The following is a 26,101-nucleotide window of genomic DNA, read 5'->3' on the forward strand; positions in this document are numbered from 1 at the left end:
GAATAATGTTGATGAAAATGCTTTACAAAATGCCAATGCTGTTCTAACAACAAAAAGAGGAATGGCCTACCTTAGCTGCTTGTGTTTTAATATTAAAGAAACCTTAGCTAGATTATGACAGAGATTCTCCAGATGGGGCAGGAGTAATTTACCAATTGCCCAGCTTCCTTCCTCTGAGGTTTCAGTTTCTTTGATGGTTTCTTCCTTCCACAAACATTACTGAATGCCTACCATAAACAATTAGGTCCTTATCTTGATTCTCAAGGGGTGCCCAGTTCCCTTCCTTCTCTTCTCTCTTTTCTTCTCCCAAGCCAAAGTGCTCCACTATGAAAACTTCTTGCTGGATTAGGGTGCAGCACCCCCAATCTCTTTCCGGGGTTTTACTTGGCACAGCTCAAATAAATTGGCCTTTTGAAACTTTTCCAGATATTGAGGGAGAAATCTCCCACAAAAGCACAATCAAGTTTTTAAATTACAGTATTAGGGCACAGAAGACCCCCACACACATACACACACAAAATGCTCTCCCAACTCCATCTGGATTTCAGTGCCTAAACTTCGACCTCTTATTCTTTCTAAGGAAAAGAGTTTGTCCCACCTTTCAAGGAAACAATGAGGGCTCAGTGGCATTTAAGTCCCATGCTCAAAGAACAAAGCAGCCACTATATTCTAAGTTCTCCTCCCCATAGAAGCCGGGAGCACCTTTTTTTCTTCCAGTTCCCCCAGGGTCAAGGGTGATTTGTTTTCAGCAAAGTAGTGATAGCATTGCTGTTATTTTTATTACTATTTTGATATTAGTTTGGCTAATTAATAAAACCTAGAGACCTTTTGCAGTATTTAACCAGTTTTGCTAAGTTCTCTATATTTCAGCTATGCCACATTTGCAAAGATCATGAAAACAACAGTCAAGGTAGGACCCACATCTCCCTGCCTCACTGGGACAGTGATCTCACATGGTTTTGTTTCATCTCCTGCCAATTCTAAAAGGGTATGCAAGGCAGATATACTATTGCCGCTTACCCCAAAGTGCAAAGGACGTACCTAAGAAGCTTGCTAGCTGATGATAGAGCCTGAATTGACACTTGTTGGGGCTGACCTAAGTGAATTTCTCTTTTTTTCTGAACACCTTGGTGGAATTGCCCCTGTGGCAAGTAAGAATTGTGGTCAAACTGGAGCAGCTGACTCCAGGCTGGGGGAGGGGTGTTTAGCCTTCGGGCATGCGGGCTTTGCCCACATCTACTTGATCATCGAAAAAGCAAGAGTTCCAGAAAAACATGTTTCTGCTTTATTGACTATGCCAAAGCCTTTGACTGTGTGGATCACAAACTGTGGAAAGTTCCGAAAGAGATGGGAATACCAGACCACCTGACCTGCCTCTTGAGAAACCTGTATGCAGGTCTAGAAGCAACAGTTAGAACTGGACGTGAACAACAGACTGGTTCCAAACAGGAAAAGGAGTCCGTCAAGGCTGTATATCATCACCCTGTTTATTTAACTTCTATACAGAGTACATCATGAGAAATGCTGGGCTGGGGGAAGCACAAGCTGGAATCAAGATTGCTGGGAGAATTATCAATAACCTCAGATATGCACATGACACCACCCTTATGGCAAAAAGTGAGGAAGAACTAAAGAGCCTGTTGATGAAAGTGAAAGGGGAGAGTGAAAAAGTTAGCTTAAAGCTCAACATTCAGAAAACTAAGATCATGGCATCTGGTCCCATCATTTCATGGCAAATAGATGGGTAACAGTGGACACAATGGCTGACTTTATTTTTCTGGGCTCCAAAATCACTGCAGATGGTGATTGCAGCCAAGAAATTAAGACACTTGCTCCTTGGAAGGAAAGTTATGACCAACCTAGACAACCTATTAAAAAGCAGAGACATTACTTTGCCAACAAAGGTCCGTCTAGTCAAGGCTATGGTTTTTCCTGTGGTCATGTATGGATGTGAGAGTTGGACTATAAAGAAGGCTGAGCGCCGAAGAATTGATGCCTTTGAACTGCATTGTTGGAGAAGACTCTTGAGAGTCCCTTGGACTGCAAGGAGATCCAACCAGTCCATCCTAAAGGAAATCAGTCTTGGGTGTTCATTGCTGGGACTGGTGTTGAAGCTGCCACTCCAATACTTTGGCCACCTGATGCGAGGAGCTGACTCATTTGAAAAGACCCTGATGCTGGGAAAGATTAAGGGCAGGAGGAGAAAGGGATGACAGAGGATGAGATGGTTGGATGGCATCACCGACTCGATGGATATGGGTTTGGGTGGACTCCGGGAATTGGTGATGGACAGGGAGGCCTGGAGTGCTGCGGTTCATGGGGTCGCAAAGAGTAGTACACGACTGAGCGACTGAACTGAAGTGAACTGATGCGGGCTTTGCCCCCTCCACGAAGCCCAGTATTTTGTGTTGTAACTCAGTCAAGTTGAGGGTATCTCTGGTGCAGCACGTTTGCAGAGTGCCCTTGGGAATTTTCCCGGGTGATTTCCTATATTTGCCCAGCCACATAGAAAATGACCGAAAGTAAAAAGCGAAGTAAGAAAACGCAAAGCACGGGGCGTACCCGAGCTCACTGTTCTTGGCCCTTCTCCGGACCCGTAGCCACGCCCTATTACGACTGCGTGGGCGATTCGCCTATAAAAGCCCGTCTCGCTGCGTTTCGTCGCCACTGTCTCTTCCTGTTTGCGGTTGCGTCTGTCGTTGTTTGTAGCTGGAGCCGCAGTGGCCGGGAAGATGGCGTCTACCAGCCGGTTAGTACGTCATGTAGAGCCCAGCCAGCTGAAGGGCGGGCGGCGAGTGCCGGGGTTAGCAGGGCGGCCGCTCCCGCTGCTTCGTCGAGCAGAACGCCTCGGAAGTGCGGGGAGAGGCAGCCGGACCGGCTGGCCGCCCGGGACAAAGGCACTTCCAGACACAGGGCTGTCAGGGGTGTCGCAGGGGGTAACGAGCCGCCGGCGTTTCTCCTCCAGCGTCCTTGGTCGTTTTCTCACCCAGGCACTATCGTGTGGGGGGCTCCGGCGTCCCCAGCCCCTGGCCTCGGGTCTTTTGCGTATGATCCAGCTGTCCTTTTTTCCTAGATTTTCTACGCTTGTTTTTTTATCTGTTGGTCTGCCAGCCGAGGGTCCGTGAATCCTCTTCTAGAGAGCGGGAAAGGGTTAGTTCTAGGCCTTTATCCATCTGACAAAAAGTTAGGGACGTCAGCGTTGGTAAACCTGATGGAAACTGATAGCCATCCCCGAGGCCTTTTGAAGTGGAAGCTAAGGCATTTCTGAAGAGTTGATAAGTCTCCTTAAGAGATTTCTTTAGAGATGTCATCTGCATACTCCTGAAGAAAATTTTGCCTGCAGAAAATTAACATACTGGAAAGTCACTCAGAAGGCAACCCACTCTAGTGTTCTTGCCTGGAGAAGCCCAGGGACGGGGGAGCCTGGTGGGCTGCCATCTAGGGTCGCACAGTGTCGGACACGATTGAAGCGACTTAACAGCAGCCGGAGCAGAGAAGTCACTAATATATTTTAAAAATGTGATGTACTGATTGATACCTACTGCAAATGCATACAGTGGCATTAGAGACAGCCTTTAATCTTGTGACGTGAGAAATGCTTGCAGACCCTAATTATGTCTCTCATGACCCTGAGGTAGATATTAGGATTTTTGCCTAAGTGTAAACTGAGTCATGCCTATGTTGACTTTTCCAAGGTTAGTATTAGAACAGAGTATAGAATCTCAGATATCTGTTTACTGTTGTCACACTTGGTAACTCATAATGTATTAAACATATCAGATTAAGTTCTGTAGCTTCTGGAAGGCAAGGTAACTCTGGCATAGTTTTTCTGAACTTGTTCTCATCTTTGGAATTGAGTTCCTGATGAAAGCCATCATCACAAAATGATAATCTTTGAGTAGTACAGGCCCTTTCTGGTGAGTACCAAGGCTTACTACTTTATGTTACTGTATTTTAAAAAGATGGGGCAGGAGGCAGCCTTAGCTAAACTACTTGGAAACAACTCTTACGGCCAGTGATACTTGTTTACTGATTCTAATTCTGTGATTAAATGCTCAATCATTCTATTTGGGTGTGGCTCTGTCAGGTTAGGGTTCCTTGTAGGTAAATGGAGAACTAGCTTCCCAAGAACACCTATATATAACATTCTCCTAGGGCAGATCTATGAATATGGTTATATTGGGGCTTTATTATAACATTGTAGTAGTTACATATAGTAAATTCACTTGATAGATTCTTTACGGAAAAAAAAATACATTTCCTTTGTGTGCTTTATTCTCTTCATTAAAAGAAAAAATGTGAGATATTTCTTTGAAATAAGTTTTCCCTAGGCTTATTGCAGTTGTCCATCTCTTTGAGTTTTTTTTTACCCGTGAGAACAAAGGTGGATGTTAGTATTTCTGTGATAGCTTTTTTCCCCCTGAGGAAGAGGGACAGTTACTGGACTATGAAACTGCTTGGTGTTTTCACAGAGAAGAACACAAATGTTGTGAGTTCAGATCTAAACTCTACCACTCATTAGTTCTGTCACTTCAGGAAAATCATTCTCTGAGCATAATCTTTAAAATAGAGGTAATGTTTAATTTGTGGCGAAGGCAATGGCACCCCACTCCAGTACTCTTGCCTGGAAAATCCCATGGAAGGAGCAGCCTGGAAGGCTGCAGTGCATGGGGTTGCTAAGGGTCGAACACGACTAACTTCACTTTCACTTTTCGCTTTCATGCATTGGAGAAGGAAATGGCAACCTACTCCATTGTTCTTGCCTGGAGAATCCCAGGGATGGGGGAGCCTCGTGGGCTGCCGTCTGTGGGGTCGCACAGAGTTGGACACGACTGAAACAACTTAGCAGCAGTAGCAGCAATGCTTAATTTGAAGGGTTGCTAATGAAGATTAATAATAGATGTACAGTACTAGACACATAGTAAAGGATAGCTATAAAATGAAGTTTGGAATTATGTGGCTTCTTAGGCAGCCTAAGTTGTTTTAATGTCAGTGGTGGTGGTATACTCCATTCCTTCCCTCTCGTTTCTTTCCCTGACTTCCCCCACTACCCTACTCTTGTGGTTCCTCTTTTGTATTACCCTTGTGGGTTCTTTAATTAAAAGTTAACTGCTTGAGCACAATTTTATTTTATTTTGAATAGGTAACACATGCAAATCATAAAAAGCAAGAAGAAAAGTGAAAAGCAGTTTCTTTTTTTCCTCGCTCCTAGCCATCTAATTCTTCTCCAAAGCAGTCATTGTAACCAGTTTCTTGGTGTTTTCCTAGTGATTCGGTGGTTTAACAACATATTCATATAATCCTAACCTCTCTTCCTTCCAAAAAGTAGTCTAATATAAAAATGAATGCCATCTTGCTTTTCACCTTTTTTTGTGAAGTTTTTAGCACACAGATTTTAAGTGTGCAGTTCAGTTACAAAGTGAGCATGTACACTTAGCTGTCACCCAAGTCTCCCGAACAAATACCACTAGCAGCAGCAGCACTCTGGAAACCTCCTTTATGCCCTCAGTCAGTACTCTTTCTCAAAGAAAACTACATCCTTATTCTTAACATTATAGATTTTTTTTGCCTGACTTAAACTTTATGTATAAATGCGTATGTATTCCTCTGTGTCTGGTGTCTTTTGGTCAGCATTTGGAGATTTACTCATGTTATTGCATATAACTGTAGTTCTTTTTTTCAGTTTTCTCTGAAATCCCTATGTTACTCTTTCACTCAGCATATCTTTCAGTTCCTGTATCATTTTTATATACATATACATGCACACAATATTCTACTTTTTAATAGTACAAAATATATCAGTCCTTTGAATGCTGTGTGCCACATGGCTGCCCATTGTACACATTTGTAATTACTGTTAACTTTTCTAACACTGTCCTTTATTTTGACACAGTTTTTAAAAAATAATTTATACTAATTTCTTAATGTTTTATTTACTATAATTTATTAAAATTTTTTCCTAGTAGAAGTTTATGGAATAAGCATGTTGTTGTTCAGTAACTGTTTGGAACCCCATAGAATGCAGCACACCAGGCCTCCCTGTGCTTCATGATATCCCAGTTTGCTCAGACTTAGGTCTGTTGAGTCAGTGATGCCATCCAAGCATCTCACCCTCTGTCACCCTTCTGCTCCTGCCTTCAGTCTTTCCCAGCGTCAGAGTCTTTCCCAGTGGGTTATGTCTTTACATCAGCTGGCCAGAGTATCGGAGCTTTACTTAGCTTTAGCTGCTGCATCATTCAGGATTGATTTCCTTTAGGATTGACTGGTTTGATTTGCAGCCCAAGGGACTCTCAAGAGTTTAATAAACGTGAATATAAACTAAACCTCCATTCCCTGTTTTCCCAGTGAGAAGATTCAAGATGTGTTCTGGTTAACCTGAATGTGTACATTTGGGAATATGGATTATTTTATCAGTTTTTCAGTGGATATCACCTCTGTCGAAAGTTACCATTCTGAACTGTGTTTGCTAGTTTGAGAAACTTTATCCAAAACCACAAATACCTGTTTACATACTTCAAGAATAGTTGATGTTGTCTTTTATATATATATTTGTGAAGCTTGTTCTGTATTACTTCAAGTGAAGGGCTTATTTTCAATGATACCAGACATTTGTGATTGTAAGACACCACAGCCATAGAAATAATTATTAGATCTATGTTAAATATCTTTGATAGTTTTTAGAACTGATTCTGTCAGGTCAGTTAAGGCTGATGTGTCTTCCCCATACTGCTTTATTTTCAAAATAAAATAATTGAGCAAATTATTAATATCACAAATAGATTTAAAAGTAGCTTTTGAAGTCATTTCTTGAGTGCTAACGAACTCAGTTCTGGACTAAATGAAATCATCCTAAGTTCAGCAGAGCCACATCTACCACCTTGGTTTGTATCCTTTTTAGGTTCAACGTACATTCAAGTTTATTACTAAGGTATCCAGTGAGTAGAAAAACACAGACTTGAAATTTATTCTCTCACCAGAGAAGTAAGTGTCAAGGGTCGCAGACCAGATGGTTATATGTACATGTTGCATGTTACGATGGTAGGTAGCCATTTCCATACCAATCAAGATTTATAAACATTTTAGTAGTCTACATGTTAAAAAAAAGCTTGTTTTCTGTTTACATTTTTAAAGCCTTCCATTCTGCAAACCAGGCACTATTCTTACAAAAGGCAGTTCCAGTCGTATCTGTTAATTACTGAGTAGGATTTAAAGTAACATAACTAGGATGTTTACTTTGAAATTGGAGCTTAAATGTATTATAAGTGTAAATGTACTGTAAATTTATTGGGAACGTTTTCGGAATCCACCTCTTTCCCCCTCCGAAAGATTAGTACTCTGTTGCATATTGGTTAGAAGGATATTTAAATTTTTTTTTTTTTTTTTGCGTGTAGTTTGGATGCTCTTCCAAGAGTCACATGTCCAAACCATCCAGATGCGATCCTAGTGGAGGACTACAGAGCTGGTGATATGATCTGTCCTGAATGTGGCCTGGTTGTAGGTAAGCAGTTACTATGATTTTAACTGAAAACACTATTTTGGGTACTTTGCTTTTGTATATTTTCCAAACTCTCTTTTAATGAATACATTTTTACTTTTTCCTCTTACAGGTAATACATATTTTTTTGTAAAGCAAATAGATTTAGAAGAAAGGAAATAAGTGAGAGGAAAATCAGAGACACCATATTTTACTGTCTGTAGAAACACGTATATTTCATAATGTGGGGTAGGATGGAACATCTAAAATTGAGGTAATTAATCCAGAAGGAAAGGCCTTTAGTCCTTTGTTTCCTGAGTTTTTTGGCTTAAATATTTGATGCACACTTGTGCATATGGAAATAATGAATAAATGTAATCTATCTTTTGTGATTTTCTTATATTTGAACATGATTTTTTCACAGCAATGAAATTAGATAAGCATGAATTATTTTGGGATAATAAAGGTATGTCTTTTAGAGGTATTGAGTCTCATGCAAGGCCTTTTAGTTATCAAGAAAAGATTTGTTTAAATTTCATTTGCTCATATAGACTGATTTATTTATGAATTTCTAGTGTGAAATTGTTACTGCCCAAAATACTGCTTCTTAAAATTTCACTTTATTCCTGAAAGTGAAAGTGAAGTCACTCAGTCGTGTCCAACTCTTTGCGACCCCATGGCCTGTAGCCTACCAGGCTTGGTCCGTGGGATTTTCCAGGCAAGAATACTGGAGTGGGTTACCATTTCCTTCTCCATGAGATCTTAACTACCCAGTGATTGAACCCATGTCTCCAGCATTGTAGGCAGACACTTTACCGTCTGAGCCTTGCTCACTAATCTAGATCTGTAGTATAACTTTAGGATAGAGATAGTCTGTTCAGAAATTTTTCTTATGAGGGGGTCGTCTCCAGCACCTGAGAAAAGGTATAATACTTCAAGGTTTGAAATACTCAAGAATGAAACTGCTAGTAGGATTGTGGGCAGTGTAACAGAAACACGGATAGTGTTACACTGTGGAAGTGTCTTGTTTGGAGCACGTGTCATATTCTTCCAAGTAGGCTGCTTGCCTCAGACCTCCAGTGGGAGTTTTAAATCATATAGAGTTGTTAGTAGGAATTGAAACCCATTTGCAATTATTTCCTACTCAGTAAGCAATATTAACAGTTAATAAGCTTATATGCTAGGCACTGTTCTGAATGACTTACATAGTCACTCAGTTTTTCCTTAGTGACACCTGTGAGGTATATCTTCATTTAGAGATGGCAGAAACTGAGGATTAAGTGGTCCAGCAGTCTAGTTCCACTGCCATAGTTCCATTATGACCTGTCACCTATTTTTATGTGGCCTGTGTGCTGAGAATGACATACATTTTTTTAATGGTTAAAAAATCAAAATAATATTTGGGGACGTGAAAATATTATCAAAGTCAAACTTATAAATAAAATTTTATTGGAATATAGTCACACTCATTTGTTTATACATTGTCTAACCATACATTTAGTGGTTGTGAAAGGAACATGTGTATGGCGAAAACCACTACAATATTATAAAGTAATTAGCCTCCAATTAAAATAAATAAATAAATTAAAAAAAAAACCTTACATGTTCTTCTTATCACATCATACTGCTGCTCAGTGCACTATAAATCCCAGTTATAAATCTGCAGCATTTTGAGTACCAGGCATACCTCCATACTGCAACTTTTTATTTATTTATTTTGTTACCATTGCATACCCATCAAGTCAAAATGAGAGAGAAAAAGATGAACTCTGCATGTCATGTTTTTAAGGCATAGTGGGGCATAAGTTGTTTGTTACTGGATGAAATGGCAAAGCATTGTCCTTATCATATGGTCCATACTATAGATAAACCAAAAGAAGACAATTGACATTTTCAGGCTAAGCACTCATCACAATACTGCTAACTCAGGAAAACAGTGGTCATAAAATTTAGAAAATAGCAAGTAGAATATCTCATCACAGCCGAATTTCTTCACAAAAGTAAAATAATAAAAATAAGGCTGCAGTTAAGTTTCTGAATGGCTCATTTATGGGCCAAACAGGGAAGATCATTTACCAATGATAGTTATTTGTGTCTGTAGTAGCTAAAGAAATGTGTCCAGAGAATATAAACTTAGTTAAGACTGCTAGCCTCTCAGCAGAAACAGTTGCTTGAAGAGTTGAGGATGTTGGCAGTGACATCAGTAGTAAATTAAAAACAAGATAATTTATTTCAAGTATTTTTTCTAGACTCTTGATGACTAGGCAGGTGTTAATGATATTGCTGATTTGTTTATTCACAGAGTCAGTGCAGAGTTTCATAGACTGTGAATCAGCTGCATGGAACAACTACAGGAGAAACTACTTCTAAATTAAATTGCCAATAAAATACTGAAGTAGAATCTGCTAGGATGTGTTAAAAATAATGTGTAGTGCAGAAGACTTAGTTGGACAAACTCATAAAGATTGTGAAAATGGAAGATTTTTCAAGTGTATAGTTATCCATTGTATTATTCATTTGCTATGTTGTGGAAAAGGTTTGAATTCATCTTGATCCATATATAATGTCAGTGGTGAATTTCATGCACTCTCATGGACTTAACTGTCATCAGTTCTATAAATTTTTGTCAGAAATAAAAGCTGAGTATCTTGACTTGCCTAACTATACAGTCATTTGGTAACTTAATAATGGCAAAGTTTTCTTGTGACTTTTTTTAAAGCTCTGGGGCAAGGTTGCAGTTTTTCTGAGCCAGTACTGCCGTCAACCACTACTATTGAACACAAATGGCTGCAGAGTTGGCTAGTGTTTATTAATAAATTCAGTCTAGAACTGCAAAGGCAAAGCGGTGATTGATTGATTACACTGTAGTACAGCCAGTTTGACAATTAGCATTATTTAAAACATAAGTAATGTCAAATTGCTTTAATACGTCTTACATACTTTCATTGTTGTCAGAAGTTAAAACAAAAACTAAGATTTTAATTGCCACTCAAATCTACAGTGGATATATTTTCCAAACTCAAACTTAAATCAGTGTTTTTCAGACCAGGATACAAGTGCAAAGGAAATTTTCATATTTTAAAGCTGCTTAACTGTAATTAAGGAGATTCTACCTAATCTTTAATTGGAAGTGATTTTTTAATCTACAGTATAGTGACATGTTAAAAGGCAAATATCAGAAGAATGTAATAAGATTCTATAAATGCCTTCCAAACAGTGAATATGCTCTATTTGAAATGCTTGTAGATTGTCAGTATTTGATTGTACTTGTCTGCATGAAGGAAGACATTTTTAAAAGTAAGATACATAAAATTTTATTATTGTAACACTGACAGATGACTATTTTTAATTAAAAAAAATTTTTTTTAATGGTAGGGAACACTAACTTTGAACTCCGATTAAGTGATGTGTTATCCTTCAAAACAGAATTCTGTTATTCCCAGTAGTAGAAATTGTATTATAACAGATTATATTTAGTTATTATATTTTTAATTTAATAAATTAAAATCTAGTGGATTTTTCTCTTTTTGTTTAATTGCATATATATATATAAAATAACCTCAGTTTGGCCTCTGGACCCACAAAGCCTTTATAAAATGTTTTCTATGGCCCTTTACAGAAAATGTTTGCTGACGCCCAAGTTAAATGAGAACATTCGAATTCTTACCAAGTGGTAAGATTGAACTGATAATATGTAAGAGTGAGACAGAGACAGAAGATTAATTAGAATTTCAATTTCTTGATTCTCATTATTAACTTCTGTCGCCATTTAAAAATAAATAGTGGAAAAATACTGTATTATATTTCCAGTCTGTCCATCAGCTTCACTTCTGCTGTAACTAGCAAGATAGTTGGATAAAATTAAGTTACTAGAGAAGGAAGATATAATTCTCAAGTCTTATATTCTTTTTAGTGCTTGGAATCCTAAATTTTACTTTTTTTTTTTCCCTATCTCTAACCAAAGATAGTTAATTTCCTTTTAATTTTGCTTTATTATTATTGAACAGCATCAAAAATGGTATTTTTCATTCTAATGATGTAAGCTAAAATTATTTTTTCTTCAGTTTATTTGGCTGCGTCTGGTCCTAGTTGCATCACACAGGATCTTTCATTGTGGTGCACAGACTCTCTAGTTGTGGCACACTCTAGTTGTGGCTTTCCTGGTGGCTCAGATGGTAAAGAGTCTGCCTGCAGTGCAGGAGACCCAGGTTCGATCCCTGGGTTGGGAGGATCCCCTGGAGAAGGAAATGGCAACCCAATCCAGTATTCTTGCCTGGAGAATCCCATGGACGGAGGAGCCTGGCAGGCTACAGTCCATGGGGTTGCAAAGAGTCAGACATGACTGAGCGACTTCACTTCTTCACTTCACTTCACTTCACTAGTTGTGGCATGTGGACTTAGTTGCCCCATGACATACCTGTAGGATCTCTGTTCCCCGAGCAGGGATCAAAACCATGTCCCCTGCACTGCAAGGTGGATTCTCAACCACTGGACCACCAGGGAAGTCCTTAGGCTAGATTTTAAGGCCTGAAAATTTAGAAGTATAATCTGATTGAACTTTTCTATATATAGAAATATCTGTTTGTGATGCTGGGTTTTCTGACATAAAATATAACAAACTTTTGTTTTAACATACACAGTAGCCTCATTCACAGGTATTGTGGTTAAATGTATAATATGATGCCCTGCAAGTGAAGAATCTATTTCATGACCAGACAAGGGGAGGCAAGCAAGCAAGAGTCTGCAAACAGAAAGTTCCATTTTGCTGATGTTACCATCAGTCAAATTATGTGGAAAATAGTTTAATTGATCATGACTTTCCATGAGTCTAAATTTTAAAAATACATACACATATGTACATATATACAGAAACATATATCATTGTCATGTATTAATAATAGATTTCCTCCATCATTTTGATTTAAAGACATATGCTCTTTTGTCAGCTCAGTTCTGTAGTCCACTGAGGGCATAAAATTTGTAACTTTTTAAACATTTGAGATATTGATGTTCATAGTGATTTATATTTAGATAGCATCATCATATGTCTTCTAATAAATAATTTTGGTGTACATAGTTTGATTATATTTGCCATGAAATTTTACACTGCCTGAAAGTTGTTAGGTTATAACATTTCTTGAACAAGCACTTTGAATAGCTTTTTGTTTAAATAGTCACCAGACAACTTTAGAAACAAGCTCTTTGAGAATTGTTTCTAGACAACTCTGTACTTAATATTAATATGTTCTTGAAACTTAGGGCATCCGATTGTCACTAACTACCTTTAATGTTAAACTCAAGACCAGATACTGCTTAACCGTCATTTTTGGAGCCGTATTGTACCCCTCTCTACTGAGTCATCAAGTAAGAGTGCCCATTACTACTGTTTTTTTTTTAAGTGAAATAATTCATAATACAAAAAATATGTTTCGTGTGATATGCTTCTTTTATAGTCTCTAATAACACTTCTCACTGTCCTTCAAGCCATCTTTTGTAGGCTACTTGAGGCCCATCACTCAGTCTTAAAACCAGTGCCACATATTTTAGGACTTTATTAAAGCAATATCATACTTTCTGGAACCAGTTTCTGTTTCAGTTACATGATGGACCACTTTAAAATTTAGTGGCTTGTAACAGCCATTTAATTTTGCTCAAAATTTTACACATCATTAATTTGGGAAGGACTCACTTAGGCCACTGCTTTATCCCTAACTGGACCTGGAGGGTCCACTTGCATAATGGCTTCTCAACTGCATTTTGGTACCTTTCTGCTCCTTGACCTCCCTATGTTGAAGTGTCATCCTCTAAAGCCTTTCCATAGTTGTATTAGAATAGCTCATACATGGTGGTTGGTTTCTAAGAAAGATATCCCAGGAGCAAGTGTTCTGAGGGAGAGTGGAAGCTGGGCTCAAGTAGTTACGGGCTGTGCCGTAAAACAAAGTCACTTCTGTATTCTGTTAGTCACAGCAGTCCTAGGACCCACCTAGACTGGAAGGGAAGAAGAAAGCCCCACCTCAGTGTGAGGCTTCCCCGGTGGCTCAGAGGTTAAAGCATCTGCCTCCAATGCGGGAGACCCGGGTTCGATCCCTGGGTCGGGAAGATCCCCTGGAGAAGGAAATGGCAATCCACTCCAGTATTCTTGCCTGGAGAATCTCATGGATGGAGAAGCCTAGTAGGTTACAGTCCACAGGGTCGCAAAGAGTCGGACATGACTGAGCGACTTCACCTTCACCAGTGTGAGGGTAGTAACTGAAAGTCACTCAGTCATGTCTGACTCTTTGTGAGCCCGTGGACTATACAAGCCATGGAATTTTCCAGGTCAGAGTACTGGAGTGGGTAGCCAGCCATTCCCTTTTCCGTGGGATCTTCCCAACCCAGGGATCGAACCTAGGATTCCTGCATTGCAGGCGGATTCTTCACCAGCTGAGCCACCATGGAAGCCCCAAGGTGAGGGTAACAATGTCATATTATGCAAGAATATGGATGGGAGATATTATTGCTGCCGTCTTTGGAAAATACAATTTGATGTCTTGTTTAATTTTTCCCCAGTATTTAAATGGTTGTGTAGTATTTAGTCTCTCTTATAATTTAGATTGTTACCAATTTCTTTTTAGCTGTTTGTAAAACTACTTACAACATGTAACAGTAGACATTTGAACTATAAGATTATTTTAGACATTTGAAGTATTATTTGTCATTGGCTGTTTTGTCAGTGACCCTTAAGATATTGGTAGTGATCTCTCAAATAGGGCCAATTTTTAAAGCAAAGCCTTGTCATTTCTACCATGAAACTGTTGGCTCCAACAGCACTGTTTGTTGGTCCCCACCCACAATCCTGTGTGATTATGTCACTTTAAAAGTTGAGCACTAGGTGGCAGTATAATCATATTTAGATTATCAATTTATTCATAAATCTGACCTTGTACATTGTTTATATGTACTTACAGGCTGTAAAGTATTCAGTTAGTAAATTATCAAGACTTTTATAAATTAGGATTTCACAGTGAAGTGTTGAATAGAAATAGTGTTATCAACTTAAAGCCACTTTTTGAATACCACTTAAAACAGAATTCCTTCGTTTTTCTTAAAAGTAATGTAAGGAAAATACCAGAGAATAGTCTCAGTTCAGTTCAGTCGCTCAGTCGTGTCCGACTCTTGGTGGTCCCATGAACCGTGGCACGCTAGGCCTCCCTGTCCATTACCAACTCCTGGAGTCCACCCAAACCCATGTCTATTGAGTCGGTGATGCCATCCAGCCATCTCATCCTCTGTCGTCCCCTTCTCCTCCTGCCCTCAGTCTTTCTCAGCATCAGGGTCTTTTCCAATGAGTTAGCTCTTCACATCAGGTGGCCAGAGTATTGGAGTGTCAGCTTCGACATCAGTCCTTCCAGTGAACACACCGGACTGATTTCCTTTAGAATGGACTGGTTGGATCTCCTTGTAGTCCAAGGGACTCTCAAGAGTCTTCTCCAACAACTCAGTTCAAAAGCATCAATTCTTCGGCGCTCTGCTTTCTTTATATTCCAACTCTCACATCCATACATGACTGCTGGAAAAATCATAGCGACTAGGTGAACCTTTGTTGACAAAATAATGTCTCTGCTTTTTAATATGCTGTCTAGGTTGGTCATACCTTTCCTTCCAAGGAGGAAGCGTCTTTTAATGTCATAGCTGCAGTCACCATCTGCAGTGATTTTGGAGCCCAGAAAAATAAAGTCAGCCACTGTGTCCACTGTTTCCCCATCTATTTGCCATGAAGTGATGGGATCAGATGCCATGATCTTCGTTTTCTGTATGTTGAGCTTTAAGCCAACTTTTTCACTCTCCTCTTTACTTTCATCAGAAGGCTCTTTAGTTCTTCACTTTCTGCCATAAGGATGGTGTCATGTGCATATCTGAGGTTATTGATATTTCTCCCAGAAATCTTGATTCCAGCTTGTATTTCTCCCAGCCCAGCATTTCTCATGATGTCCTCTGCATAGAAGTTAAATAAGCAGGGTGACAATATACAGCCTTGACGTACTCCTTTTCCTGTTTGGAACCAGTCTGTTGTTCCATGTCCAGTTCTAACTGTTGCTTCCTGAACTACATACAGGTTTCTCAAGAGGCAGGTCAGGTGGTCTGGTATTCCCATCTCTTTCAGAATTTTCCACAGTTTGTTGTAATCCATACAGTCAAAGGCTTTGGCATAGTCAATAAAGCAGATAGATGTTTTTCTGGAACTGTCTTGTTTTTTCGATGATGTTGGCAGTTTGATCTCTGGTTCCCCTGCCTTTTCTAAAACCAGGTTGAACATTTGGAAGTTCGTGGTTCACGTATTGCTGAAGCCTGGCTTGGAGAATTTTAAGCATCACTTTACTAGCATGTGAGATGAGTGCAGTTGTGCGGTAGTTTGAGCATTGCCTTTTTTTGGGATTGGAATGAAAACTGACCTTTTCAAGTCCTGTGGCCACTGCTGAGTTTTCCAAATTTGCTGGCATATGGAGTGCAGCACTTATGCAGCATCATCTTTTAGGATTTGAAATAAACTGGAATTCCATCATCTCCACTAGCTTTGTTCGTAGTGATGCTTCCTAAAGGCCCCTTGACTTCACATTCCAGGATGTCTGGCTCTAGGTGAGTGATCACACCATCGTGATTATCTGGGTCATGGAGATCTTTTTTGTACAGTTCCTCTGTGTATTCTTGCCACCTCTTCTTAATATCTTCTGCTTCTGTTAGGTCCATACGATTTTGGTCCTTTATTGAGCCCATCTTTGCATGCAATGTTCCTTTGGTATCTCTGGTTTTCTTGAAGAGATCTCTAGTCTTTCCTATTCTATTGTTTTCCTCTATTTCTTTGCATTGATTGCTGAGGAAAGCTTTCTTATCTCTCCTTGCTGTTCTTTGGAACTCTGCATTCAAATGGGTATATCTTTCCTTTTCTCCTTTGCTTTTCGCTTCCCTTCTTTTCACAGATATTTGTAAGGCCTCCTCAGACAGCCATTTGGCTGTTTTGCATTTCTTTTTCTTGGGAGAATAGTTTAGATGACTTCGAAAGACAAAAATGAATCACTTTGACCTTCCCCTCTTAAGTTTTTCTGGGTATTGTTAATACCAGTGCATCTGAGATGTGAATGTGCATTAAGCGTCAGCTGAGAAGTGTGTTTAAAAAGACTCCAGGCCCCAGTTTCAGAAACTCTGGTTCAGGTCTTATGTTGGTAACATGTTAAGTAACACAGATCTATCCTGTAAACTTTATAATTTGCCACATTCTTTGAGATCCCTGTACTTCTTTAGACTTTTCATCTTTGCCCTCATGTTTCCCATGTCTCTAGACCTAGACTTCAAATTATTCCTGTAAACCAGATATCTGTATGTGTCCATAGCTCCTGGAAAAACTCGTAGTCCTTAGCCTTGGAGTCTAGACTTGGCTCTACTACTTAATGAGTTATGTGACTTAGGTCAAGTTGTATAATTTTTCCAAGCTTAGCTTTCTTTATATGTAAAATAAGTACAGCCCCGCTGCAGGGGCATGTACCATAAATCTCATGTTTACTAGGAATTGTTAAGAATCAAATGAGGTAATGTATAAAATATACAGTAGAATTTTAGTACGAGATTTCAGTGATACATATTTTGGAATGTAAGTACTCCTTTTTTCTTAACCTTGTAGGAGAAGAGAGTGATTCTAAGTCTGAGATGCCATTCTCCCTAGCAGGTCATTTGCAGAATGTGTTTTAGAGATTGTTATTGGTCTATCATATTTAATGCTGCAATTATAGTATTTTAAACATTATCAAATTATCATCTTTAAATTTGCATTAGCAATGTTTCCTAAAGGAAAACATTTAGTTTAAGATGGCCAAGTTGTATTTTTAAAGTAAGGAGTATTTGTATTCATTTTCAAATTCTTACTTTGTCATGGCTTGGAAGCCCTCAGACACAGTGTTTTTACCTAATTCAGAATTTTTAATATAGATGCTACTTTCTCTGAAGCATTAGAGAACAACTAATTTTGCTTAGGTAACACAGCTAGCTGTTCTTTGAGGTAGGTAGTTTTTTTGTTTCACAAAAAGGGAAACTGATGCTTGGAGTGTTTGGGTAATTAACTCAAGAGTCTCTGTTTTAGTAAGTGACACAGTCACTTAAATCTAGGTCTGTTGGACTTGAAAAGCCTTTGGTCGTTGTACTACGTGTTTCTGTTAAGCACTGCTGGTCAGGGAGCGTGTTGGAAAGGTGAGATGCTGTAAGCAAGCTCTGGACTAGCTCTTTGACTAGTGTGTGGAAGGAAGGGGTGAATTAAAACAACAGAAAGTGGTAAAAGTTCTATTACAAATCTTCCGAGTTTGAGGAGAGCACTAGAAAGGAAGTGGTGACTTCCTGAGGAAATTACTGTTGAATTTACATTGAAAACATGATCATTATGAATGTTAGGGTTTATGGAGGGAAAGTCATTCCAGGTAGAGGGGTAAAGAAACATACACCATAGGTTAGAGGCCTGAAAGGATTAGTGTGTGAATGACTAACTGTTATTGTGGCTAAGGTAAGATGCATCTCCTATCAGAGCCATAGCTCCTTAGCTTAGATGCTGCTGCTGCAAATCTGCCTGTATTTCAGGAGAAGCAAGGTCTGTTCACATATTCAAGGATGGAACTATTTTCCCAATGGTAATTATCACTGTTGACTTGTATAGGTTCACCCCCTTTCCAAGGGTCTAAACATGGATAAAATAGGCTTTTATGGGCTGGTCTGGGAAATTAACCATGATTTGGTTTGTTTCTAGAGGATAATTCATCATGAGTTGGTACCTGGTTTACATTGTGGTAACGTAAATTGATTTAGAGACTGACTACATTATTAATAGTATTTTTTATGAAGTATCTCTTGACCAAAGTTGCCTTCAAAGTTATCATCAATGCAAGATTTCTGATAAGAATATATAGTAACCCTAGACTGAAAATTTGGATTCTTTGAAACGTGAGAAAGGTTAGATGACTGAGGAAGGTGTGGAAGCTAATGATGCATTTCATTTTCAGCATTAGATTTAAAAAATACAATGTGATGGCTTAAACAGTTTTCCAGGGGACCTAATTAAAAAATCCAATGCTTTGGACTTATCCATTTTAAATAATAATTGTTTGTTGTTTAGTCCTAAATAGTTTCGTATCTGACTCTTTGCGACCCTGTTGATCTCTGCTTATAATTTTGCCTCAGGTCTCTCAAATATTAGGGAAGGTTCTGGATGTCATATGTAAAGCATTTAGTGCCTGAAACTTAGTAAAAGCCCAGTGTGTGCTAAGTTGCTTCAGTCATGTTCGACTCTACAGACTCTGTGGGCCATAGCCCACCAGGCTCCTTTGACCATGAGATTTCCCAGGCAAGAATACTGCAGTGGGTTGCCGTTTCCTCTTGCAGTGAATCTTTCCCAACCCAGGGATTGAATCCATGTCTCCTTGGCAGGTGGATTCTTTACCACTGCACCACCTGGGAAGTCCTGAATAATAATATATTTTGATTATTGAAGCTTTCTTAAAACTTTCATTGTTTTAAATTAAATAGTTTTAGAAAAATCTAATTTATGAAAACAAATAGCTTGGGAAATACTACTCTAAGACTCTTAATTCTTAATTCTCTAGTAGAGGTGGGTGGTACGCCAAAATAACTTAAATCCTTTTCCAGAAAGATGGCAGAAAGATTTGAAATTTGGGGCAATTCCTCTCAATATCCCATTTAAAAAAATTCTTTTGTTAATTTACAATAGAAAACAGAAAACAAAAATATCCTGAGTCTAGGTCAGGCTAGACAGTCAGACTTATCTCTCCAGTATTAGCTTCCTGGCTGCTTTTGGTATGTTGCAGTTTTCCCCTCTATTAAAATTGCTATCTTAAGCCATTATGATTTTGATGTTGTATTACAGAATACCATTGGTTGTAGCTTTAATAGCTTGCCTGGTACAAAGGTTAAATGTTTAATTTGTCCCTGTGTACTGCAAGGAGAGCCAACCAGTCCATTCTAAAGGAGATCAGTCCTGGGTGTTCTTTGGAAGGACTGATGCTAAAGCTGAAACTCAATACTTTGGCCACCTCATGCGAAGAGTTGAGTCATTGGAAAAGACTGATGCTGGGAGGGATTGGGGGCAGGAGGAAAAGGGGACGACAAAAGATGAGATGGCTGGATGGCATCACCGACTCAATGGATGTGAGTTTGAGTGAATTCCGGCAGTTAGTGATGGACAGGGAGGCCTGGCGTGCTGCGATTCATGGGGTCACAAAGAGTCGGACACGACTGATCAACTGAACTGAACTGTTTCCTTTAGACTGTCAGGCAAAGTACCTTGTTTCGAGGGGATATACTTTCTTTCTCTTGATCCCATTACTCCATGTAGCAGAAACTGCTGGTTGTTTCCCAGTAGCTATTACTGAACTCTTCTTTTTTTTAAGATCACTGTGTTATTGATATATTGTTTTTTTCTTTGTAATTTTGTTTGTTTATTTTTGGCTGTGCTGGGCCTTCGTTGTTGCACAGACTTTTCTCTAGTTGTGGTGAGTGGTGGCTACTTTACTTGTGTTGCGTGGGCTTCTCATTGCAGTGACTTCTCTTGTTGCGGAGCACGAGCTCTAGGGCATGCAAGCTTCAGTGGTTACAGCTTCCAAGCTCAGTAATTGCAGCTCATGAGCTCTAGAGCACAGGCTCAATAGTTGGGACACTCAGGCTTAATTGCTCCACAACATGTGGGATCTTCCCAAACCAGGGATCGAACCCTTGTTTCCTGCGTTGGCAGGCGGATTCCTTACCACTGAACCTCCAGGGAAGCCCCACTTCTTTCTTTAATAATAAGAATCCCTGAATTTTAACTGGTCCCATGGCTGCTCAGCTAGCCTGTATTTCCCATCTTCCCTTGTAGTTAGCTGTGGCCATGTGATTGAATTCTAAGATGCATTGTAAAGTAGTGAAGATTGGTGCAACTCTAGAACCAGCCCTAAGGGATCTGCTTTCCCTTTTTCTGCTTCCCATTGGCTAGAACAATATGATGGAGGGAACTACCAATAGTCATCATATGCTGCAGAGTGCAAATCATGATGAGGATGGCTTCTCAAAAAGACAGGGAGTCACACCAATCCAAAACTATTATAACTCATGGACTGGTAACCTGAGAAAGTTCTATCTTGTTGAAGTTATTTTTTTATTTTTTGTTACTTTTTATTGTTTTTGCTTTAATTACAAGTCTACCTGTATCTTTTCTAATATTGATACATTTTTTGAATCATGAGTATCCAGAGAGGCTGAGAATACTTGAGGTGGTGGATTGGAAGGTTTTCCAGTGGACTTTGATTGATAATTCATTATAGGATAAATAAGCATAAGAATCAACCTGAGGCTTATGAATACAAGCTACAGTGGAGGAACAGCAGTCCTGTGGACTTAACAGAAAATTCTTCTCCTGGTAATAGTGATAGTTGCTCAGTCGTGTCTGACTCTGCAACCCAATGGACTGTATAGTCCGTGGAATTCTCCAGGCCAGAATACTGGAGTGGGTAGCCAGTTACTTTCTCCAGGGCATCTTCTTGAACCAAGAATCAAACCAGGGTCTCCTGCATTGCAGGCAGATTCTTTACCAGCTGAGCTACCAGGGAAGCCCTCTCCTGATACAGTTTACCAATAAAAAATTATAGAAAATAACTGCTTTTTTGTGATCAATGAAATAAAGCTCCTTTAATGTCTCTATTAAAAAGGGTCAGAAAGAAGATAGCACAAGGAGACAAACACAGTAAAACTGTTTTAGATAGCAATAAGCTGATTTAACGTTCTAGAAAATTGAATCAGTAAAACCGAAAACAAACCTAAGAATATAGAGAGTGAATTTTGGAAGGTGGTAAAGACAAGGTAGCCATTATGGTACTATTTGAAGATCCAGGTGAATATGATAAAGTATTAAAGGTACAAGAAAACTTTACATTGCTCACAAAAGACCTTAGGGTTGCAAAATCAAGACTCCTATGCACCACTGGGGAATGTATCCTTTTAACATTTAAAAAGTTTTATTAGCAGAAATTTGTACTCAGCTGACCAGTAAAAATGTTACCTTGAAGGGACCTACAATTTTATTGATGGATTAGTTCTCTGTGACAAATGCTGTAATACAGTGAAGTTAACTCTCATTCCTGTTTGTCTTGTGACACAGGAAGAAGTCACAGAACAATCTTTTAAAAATTAATTTATACATAAATCCACAAAAATACAGAGCTTGAGTTTTATTTGCTGATTGTCAAATTTATTTGCTGATTTTATTTACTTAGTACCAATGACCACTCACTGATATTTCTGGTTCTTCTCTTGGGCCACATGGTACAGTTTTATTTCCCCGCTCATTCTGAATTTAAACATCCCATGGCTGGCTTTGGCCGTGGCTGGTGGCCTGTGAGTAGAAATGTTACTATTGGAAAAGATTAAGTCAGTCATAATTCATTCCCCAGCCATGATCACTGGCTTGTCTCAAGAGGTAGGAATTCCATCATTCTGAGTAAGGACTGCATAGAAAGCAGTCCTGTCCCCTTCTATACACAGGTAATGTGAATAAGAAAGAAATCTTTGTTTTAAGCCACCTAACTTCTGAATCTGTTTATTATCTCCAAATAATTTAGTTTATCTGAACACATAAATACTAGAAGAATAATGGCCTACAATGTACTATGTAAGAAGATAATATGTAATAAATACTGTAGTCTACTGAGATGATAGACATTTAATAAACACAACACTTTTTCCTCATTTAAGATACTCTGAGTTAGAGTACAATAATGCTTGATGCTTTAACAGAAGACTTTCAGTTCACCTGTCACTTTCATGCATAATGTTGAAGTATCGGGGACATTTTTTGTTTTAAATCAAAGGCATTGTTTTGAAGGTTCTGACAAGTGCTTTAGATACAAAATATAAATGGGAGTTAAGCATTGGAAAGGGACCAAGTTCCTTGCCATTAATGGGACTCTATATATGGATTATTTAGATCATTTTTTAAAAATTAAGTCTATTAAAAGTGGCCGAATATAGGCATATGAAATACAATAGCAATTTCTAGTTAGAAAGTGAGACTTTTAAACTGTTTATTTATTTTCGGCTGTGCTGGGTCTTCGGTGTTGCCTGGGCCTTCTCTGGTTGTGGAGAGCAAGGGCTGCTCTCTAGGGGCAGTGCGCATGCTTCTCGTTGGAGCACGAGCTCTAGGGTGCTTGGGCTTCTGTTGCTGCGGCGTGTGAGCTCAGTCGTGGCAGCTCCTGGGTTCTGGAGCAGAGGCTCAGTAGTTGTGGTGCACAAATCATAGGGTAGGTGTGTGCCAAAGTAGTTGAACAGATTTAAACTAGTGTGAATGATTTTGGCAGTTACTCTCAATTTCTTCCTGAAAAAAGAGAGATGAAACTCACTGCTTTAGAATATAGTAAAATGTCTTAATAGTTAATACTCTTCAGACACCTTTCTGATAATGTGGATTGAGAATTGTGCATGTGTGTATACATATTGAATCTCTTTACCTTTTTGGATGGGAACTTATCAGAGTGTTAAGAGATCACATAATATAGATGGAGGGAGGAATAGTGCTATTATATATATTGTAGTAGTGCTATGATTTTGCAATTAAATTTTATATATAGACTTTATCTGTTGTTGATTTTATAAAAATCAGGGTGTGGTTTAAAAAGGAGCTGTTAAAAGTTGGCTTGTTTCTCTGTTTGTAGAACAGTAAAAGGCTATGTGAGGTTATATGTTATGCTCATATGTGCTAATTGTCGGGCTTCTGCTTGTCAGAGGTTGACTATACCTAAACAGTATGGCTGCCTTGTACACTACTCCCTGAAAAGACTCTAATGCAGTTTCCTTCCAGAGCAACGTTAAAAAGTGCGACTGCATTTAGATGTGCTTCAAGAAAATCTTTTATGTGTCCTGACTTTTTTTCTGAATGATCTGCTGTATTTCTTATTACTCATGCAGATAATCTGATGGTCTAGTTGTAGCTTCATGATGTGCTATTTGAGTTATTTTGGAAATTTTATTTTCTATAAATGCTATGTTTTGAGCAGTAAAGTATAAAAAGAGGGAATGACTCTGAGCACAAACCACAGATTGTTGAATGAGTCATGTAGACCATCCCCACGTATGTGGAAAAATTACATCACTACCCAGTTCTGGGCTTTCTATTTATACTATCCTAGGCCAACTTTTTTTTTTCCTCTCCTAATCCAACTGAGGCAGTAAAAGCAATCACAAAAGAAACTCATGGTAAATTAATTTCTGGTCAAAAGGAAAATGCTATGAAATGAAGCATGCTACTAGCAAACTAGTACTGTATCTTTAGTGTTCCAGAGAGACTGAAAAGATGCTAGTAAAGATAAGGAAAGTAGTCTCTTCATACATCCATTGTGTTAATTAAAGTGTTAAAAGTTAATGATAGCATTTGATTTTTTTCACTTAAATTTTTAAGTAAATCTAGATTTGAAGGCTGCAGTAGTTTTTGTTGTGTGTTTTTATTTTACTGATTAGTAAAGTTAGATTCACTTTTCTCCCGTTGAAAATATGAAGAATGGAGACTGGCAACACTCTGAGGAGTGGATACTATTGAAAGGGCTAAACTTTGTCTAAAAGTTTTGTTTTGGTGTTTTGATTAGAAATTTAGTGAAAAGAGCTTGTAATGAAATAGACACTATAATTTTAATCTCACAAAAAAAGTATGTATACAGGTGAATGGAAGAGAAAATATATGCCACAGTATTGACAGTGGCTATCTTTGGGTGTTGGGAATACAGGTAATTTTAATTTGCTTATATAACTGTTTCTTGTAAGCAGCTACTCTTCTGTAAAAAGGAACAAAAATCAGTCTCTTTAGTCTCTCTGAGACATGGGCCTTGCTTAGTATTGTAGTAAAACTCTGCACAGTTACAGATTTTACATTAATGTCAGGTAAGTTTTAAAACTCATTATTAATTTACATAATTAGAATTGCTTCTCATGTTTAGTGATGTTTGCCCTTATTAGGAGGAAACAGAGAAATGCATCTTGACCATCCCATTCATGTAACTTTTTCTCCTTATTTTGGGCCGCCTGCTGAATCTCTGATCCACAGAAGTTGCCTTACCTGATCTAGCTTCTGCTATCCTTGGCCATTTTCACTGCCTAAGGTGTGGCAAGTGGTGTTCCTATCTCTATCCCACTTGCCTTGTGACATGGACATGTGGTAGTCCAAGTGAGATCTGGTTATTCCTAAGTGATTTGAGTATTCAGAGAAGAAAAAGTCTTCCCCAAATCATCAGGAATGATTCTGTTATGTATTTACTTGTTCTCTAAACTAAAACCCTAAGGTCAGATCACTCTACTCTGTTTAATAACTCTTAGTGACCCCATGGACTGCAGCCTACCAGGCTCCTCCGTCCATGGGATTTTCCAGGCAAGAGTACTGGAGTGGGGTGCCATTGCCTTCTCCAGTAAGCATTTTAGTTTACCATATATAAAAAGTTCAGCAGTCTGCATTGAGTTCCTTCTGTTCTCTCCCGACCTCCTTTGCTGTCCTACATACCAAATACTGCAGCAGAGCACTCTGATACTTTTAAAGTCTAGTATGGAGGTTAATGTTTTACAACTGGTGCTCTTCTTATTCAGAATTAATAACAAACTGTCAGAATGTCATCTTATTTTTATAGCATTAAATAGCTAATATCAAGCAACTTACTTTGAACTGGTTTTTAAGCACTTCATATGGATTGAAACTGTATTATTTAATTTATTTAAAATAAGGTAACTGGGGAAATTTAAAGCTGAATCATTGCACTACTATAGAAATGAGGAAGTTTGTCCAAGGCTAAACAGCAACTGATAGAGTCCATACTGTTAACCATTATATTAATTGACTGTCAATATCAACTTTTTTTTAACTACTGAGATAACTTATTTCTTCCATTCCTTTCTGTTTGCTATATATAGGCACAGATGAAAATGGCCTGGTTCCTGCTTTTAATTTTATCACATTGGTGAAAAGCTAATGTTTTATAAATGCAGTATAGAACAGATTCTGGAATCCCATTCGCATTTCAGTTCTAGTTGTGTGATGTTAGGCAAATTAATTTTATTTTTAATGTGGCAATAAAAGTGATACCTATTTTTATAAAGCTTTAAGGATTGAAAAATAACATTTACAAAGGGCACAGTGACTGGCAAATGCAGGTGTTCTTGTTAATGCTTGTCTGTGGTAGAGGTATTACCAGCCGTTGAGCATTCCCCTCAAAGCAGTAATCTACACCAAATCTACCTGTCTGGTTTCTTGGCCTGGCATTTTTAGCCACTGCTTCTTTGTGTAAAAATAAGTTTACCTACCTTTCTGCTTACTGATTCTAGGCTTAAGTTTATTCTGTATGAATTATTTGACCCCCAAATATTTTCAATATTTTCAAATAGTTACTAAAGTATCCCCTTAGGCTTAGTTCTTTGCAGAGCATTGCCCATGAAAACTTTGTAATTTCTTTAAACTGTATATTAATAACATCATGAACAGTGTTTTCTGGTTTTTATTTCTGTGCCTGTTGCACGTTTTGTTCAAATCTTGATTCTTTTTTTTTTCAAATCTTGATTCTTCATTGTTACTTTATCTTTTTATCACTTGAT

At 38.5% G+C, this 26,101-nt stretch overlaps 1 protein-coding gene across 2 annotated transcripts in view; it reads left to right on the plus strand.

The window, feature by feature from the left end:
• The first annotated feature begins 2,684 nt into the window (after window positions 1-2,684).
• GTF2B (general transcription factor IIB) overlaps window positions 2,685-26,101 on the plus strand; it is a 31,124-nt gene continuing 7,707 nt past the window's right edge. For both annotated transcript variants that reach the window (XM_068965777.1, XM_068965778.1), the window contains exons 1-2: window positions 2,685-2,749; window positions 7,392-7,498. In XM_068965777.1, coding sequence (XP_068821878.1) covers window positions 2,733-2,749; window positions 7,392-7,498 — 124 coding nt within the window. In that variant the 5' untranslated portion in view covers window positions 2,685-2,732. The remainder of the gene's footprint in view (window positions 2,750-7,391; window positions 7,499-26,101) is intronic.

Source organism: Capricornis sumatraensis, chromosome 2 (genome assembly GCF_032405125.1).
Source record: "Capricornis sumatraensis isolate serow.1 chromosome 2, serow.2, whole genome shotgun sequence".
Taxonomy (NCBI): Eukaryota; Metazoa; Chordata; class Mammalia; order Artiodactyla; family Bovidae; genus Capricornis; species Capricornis sumatraensis.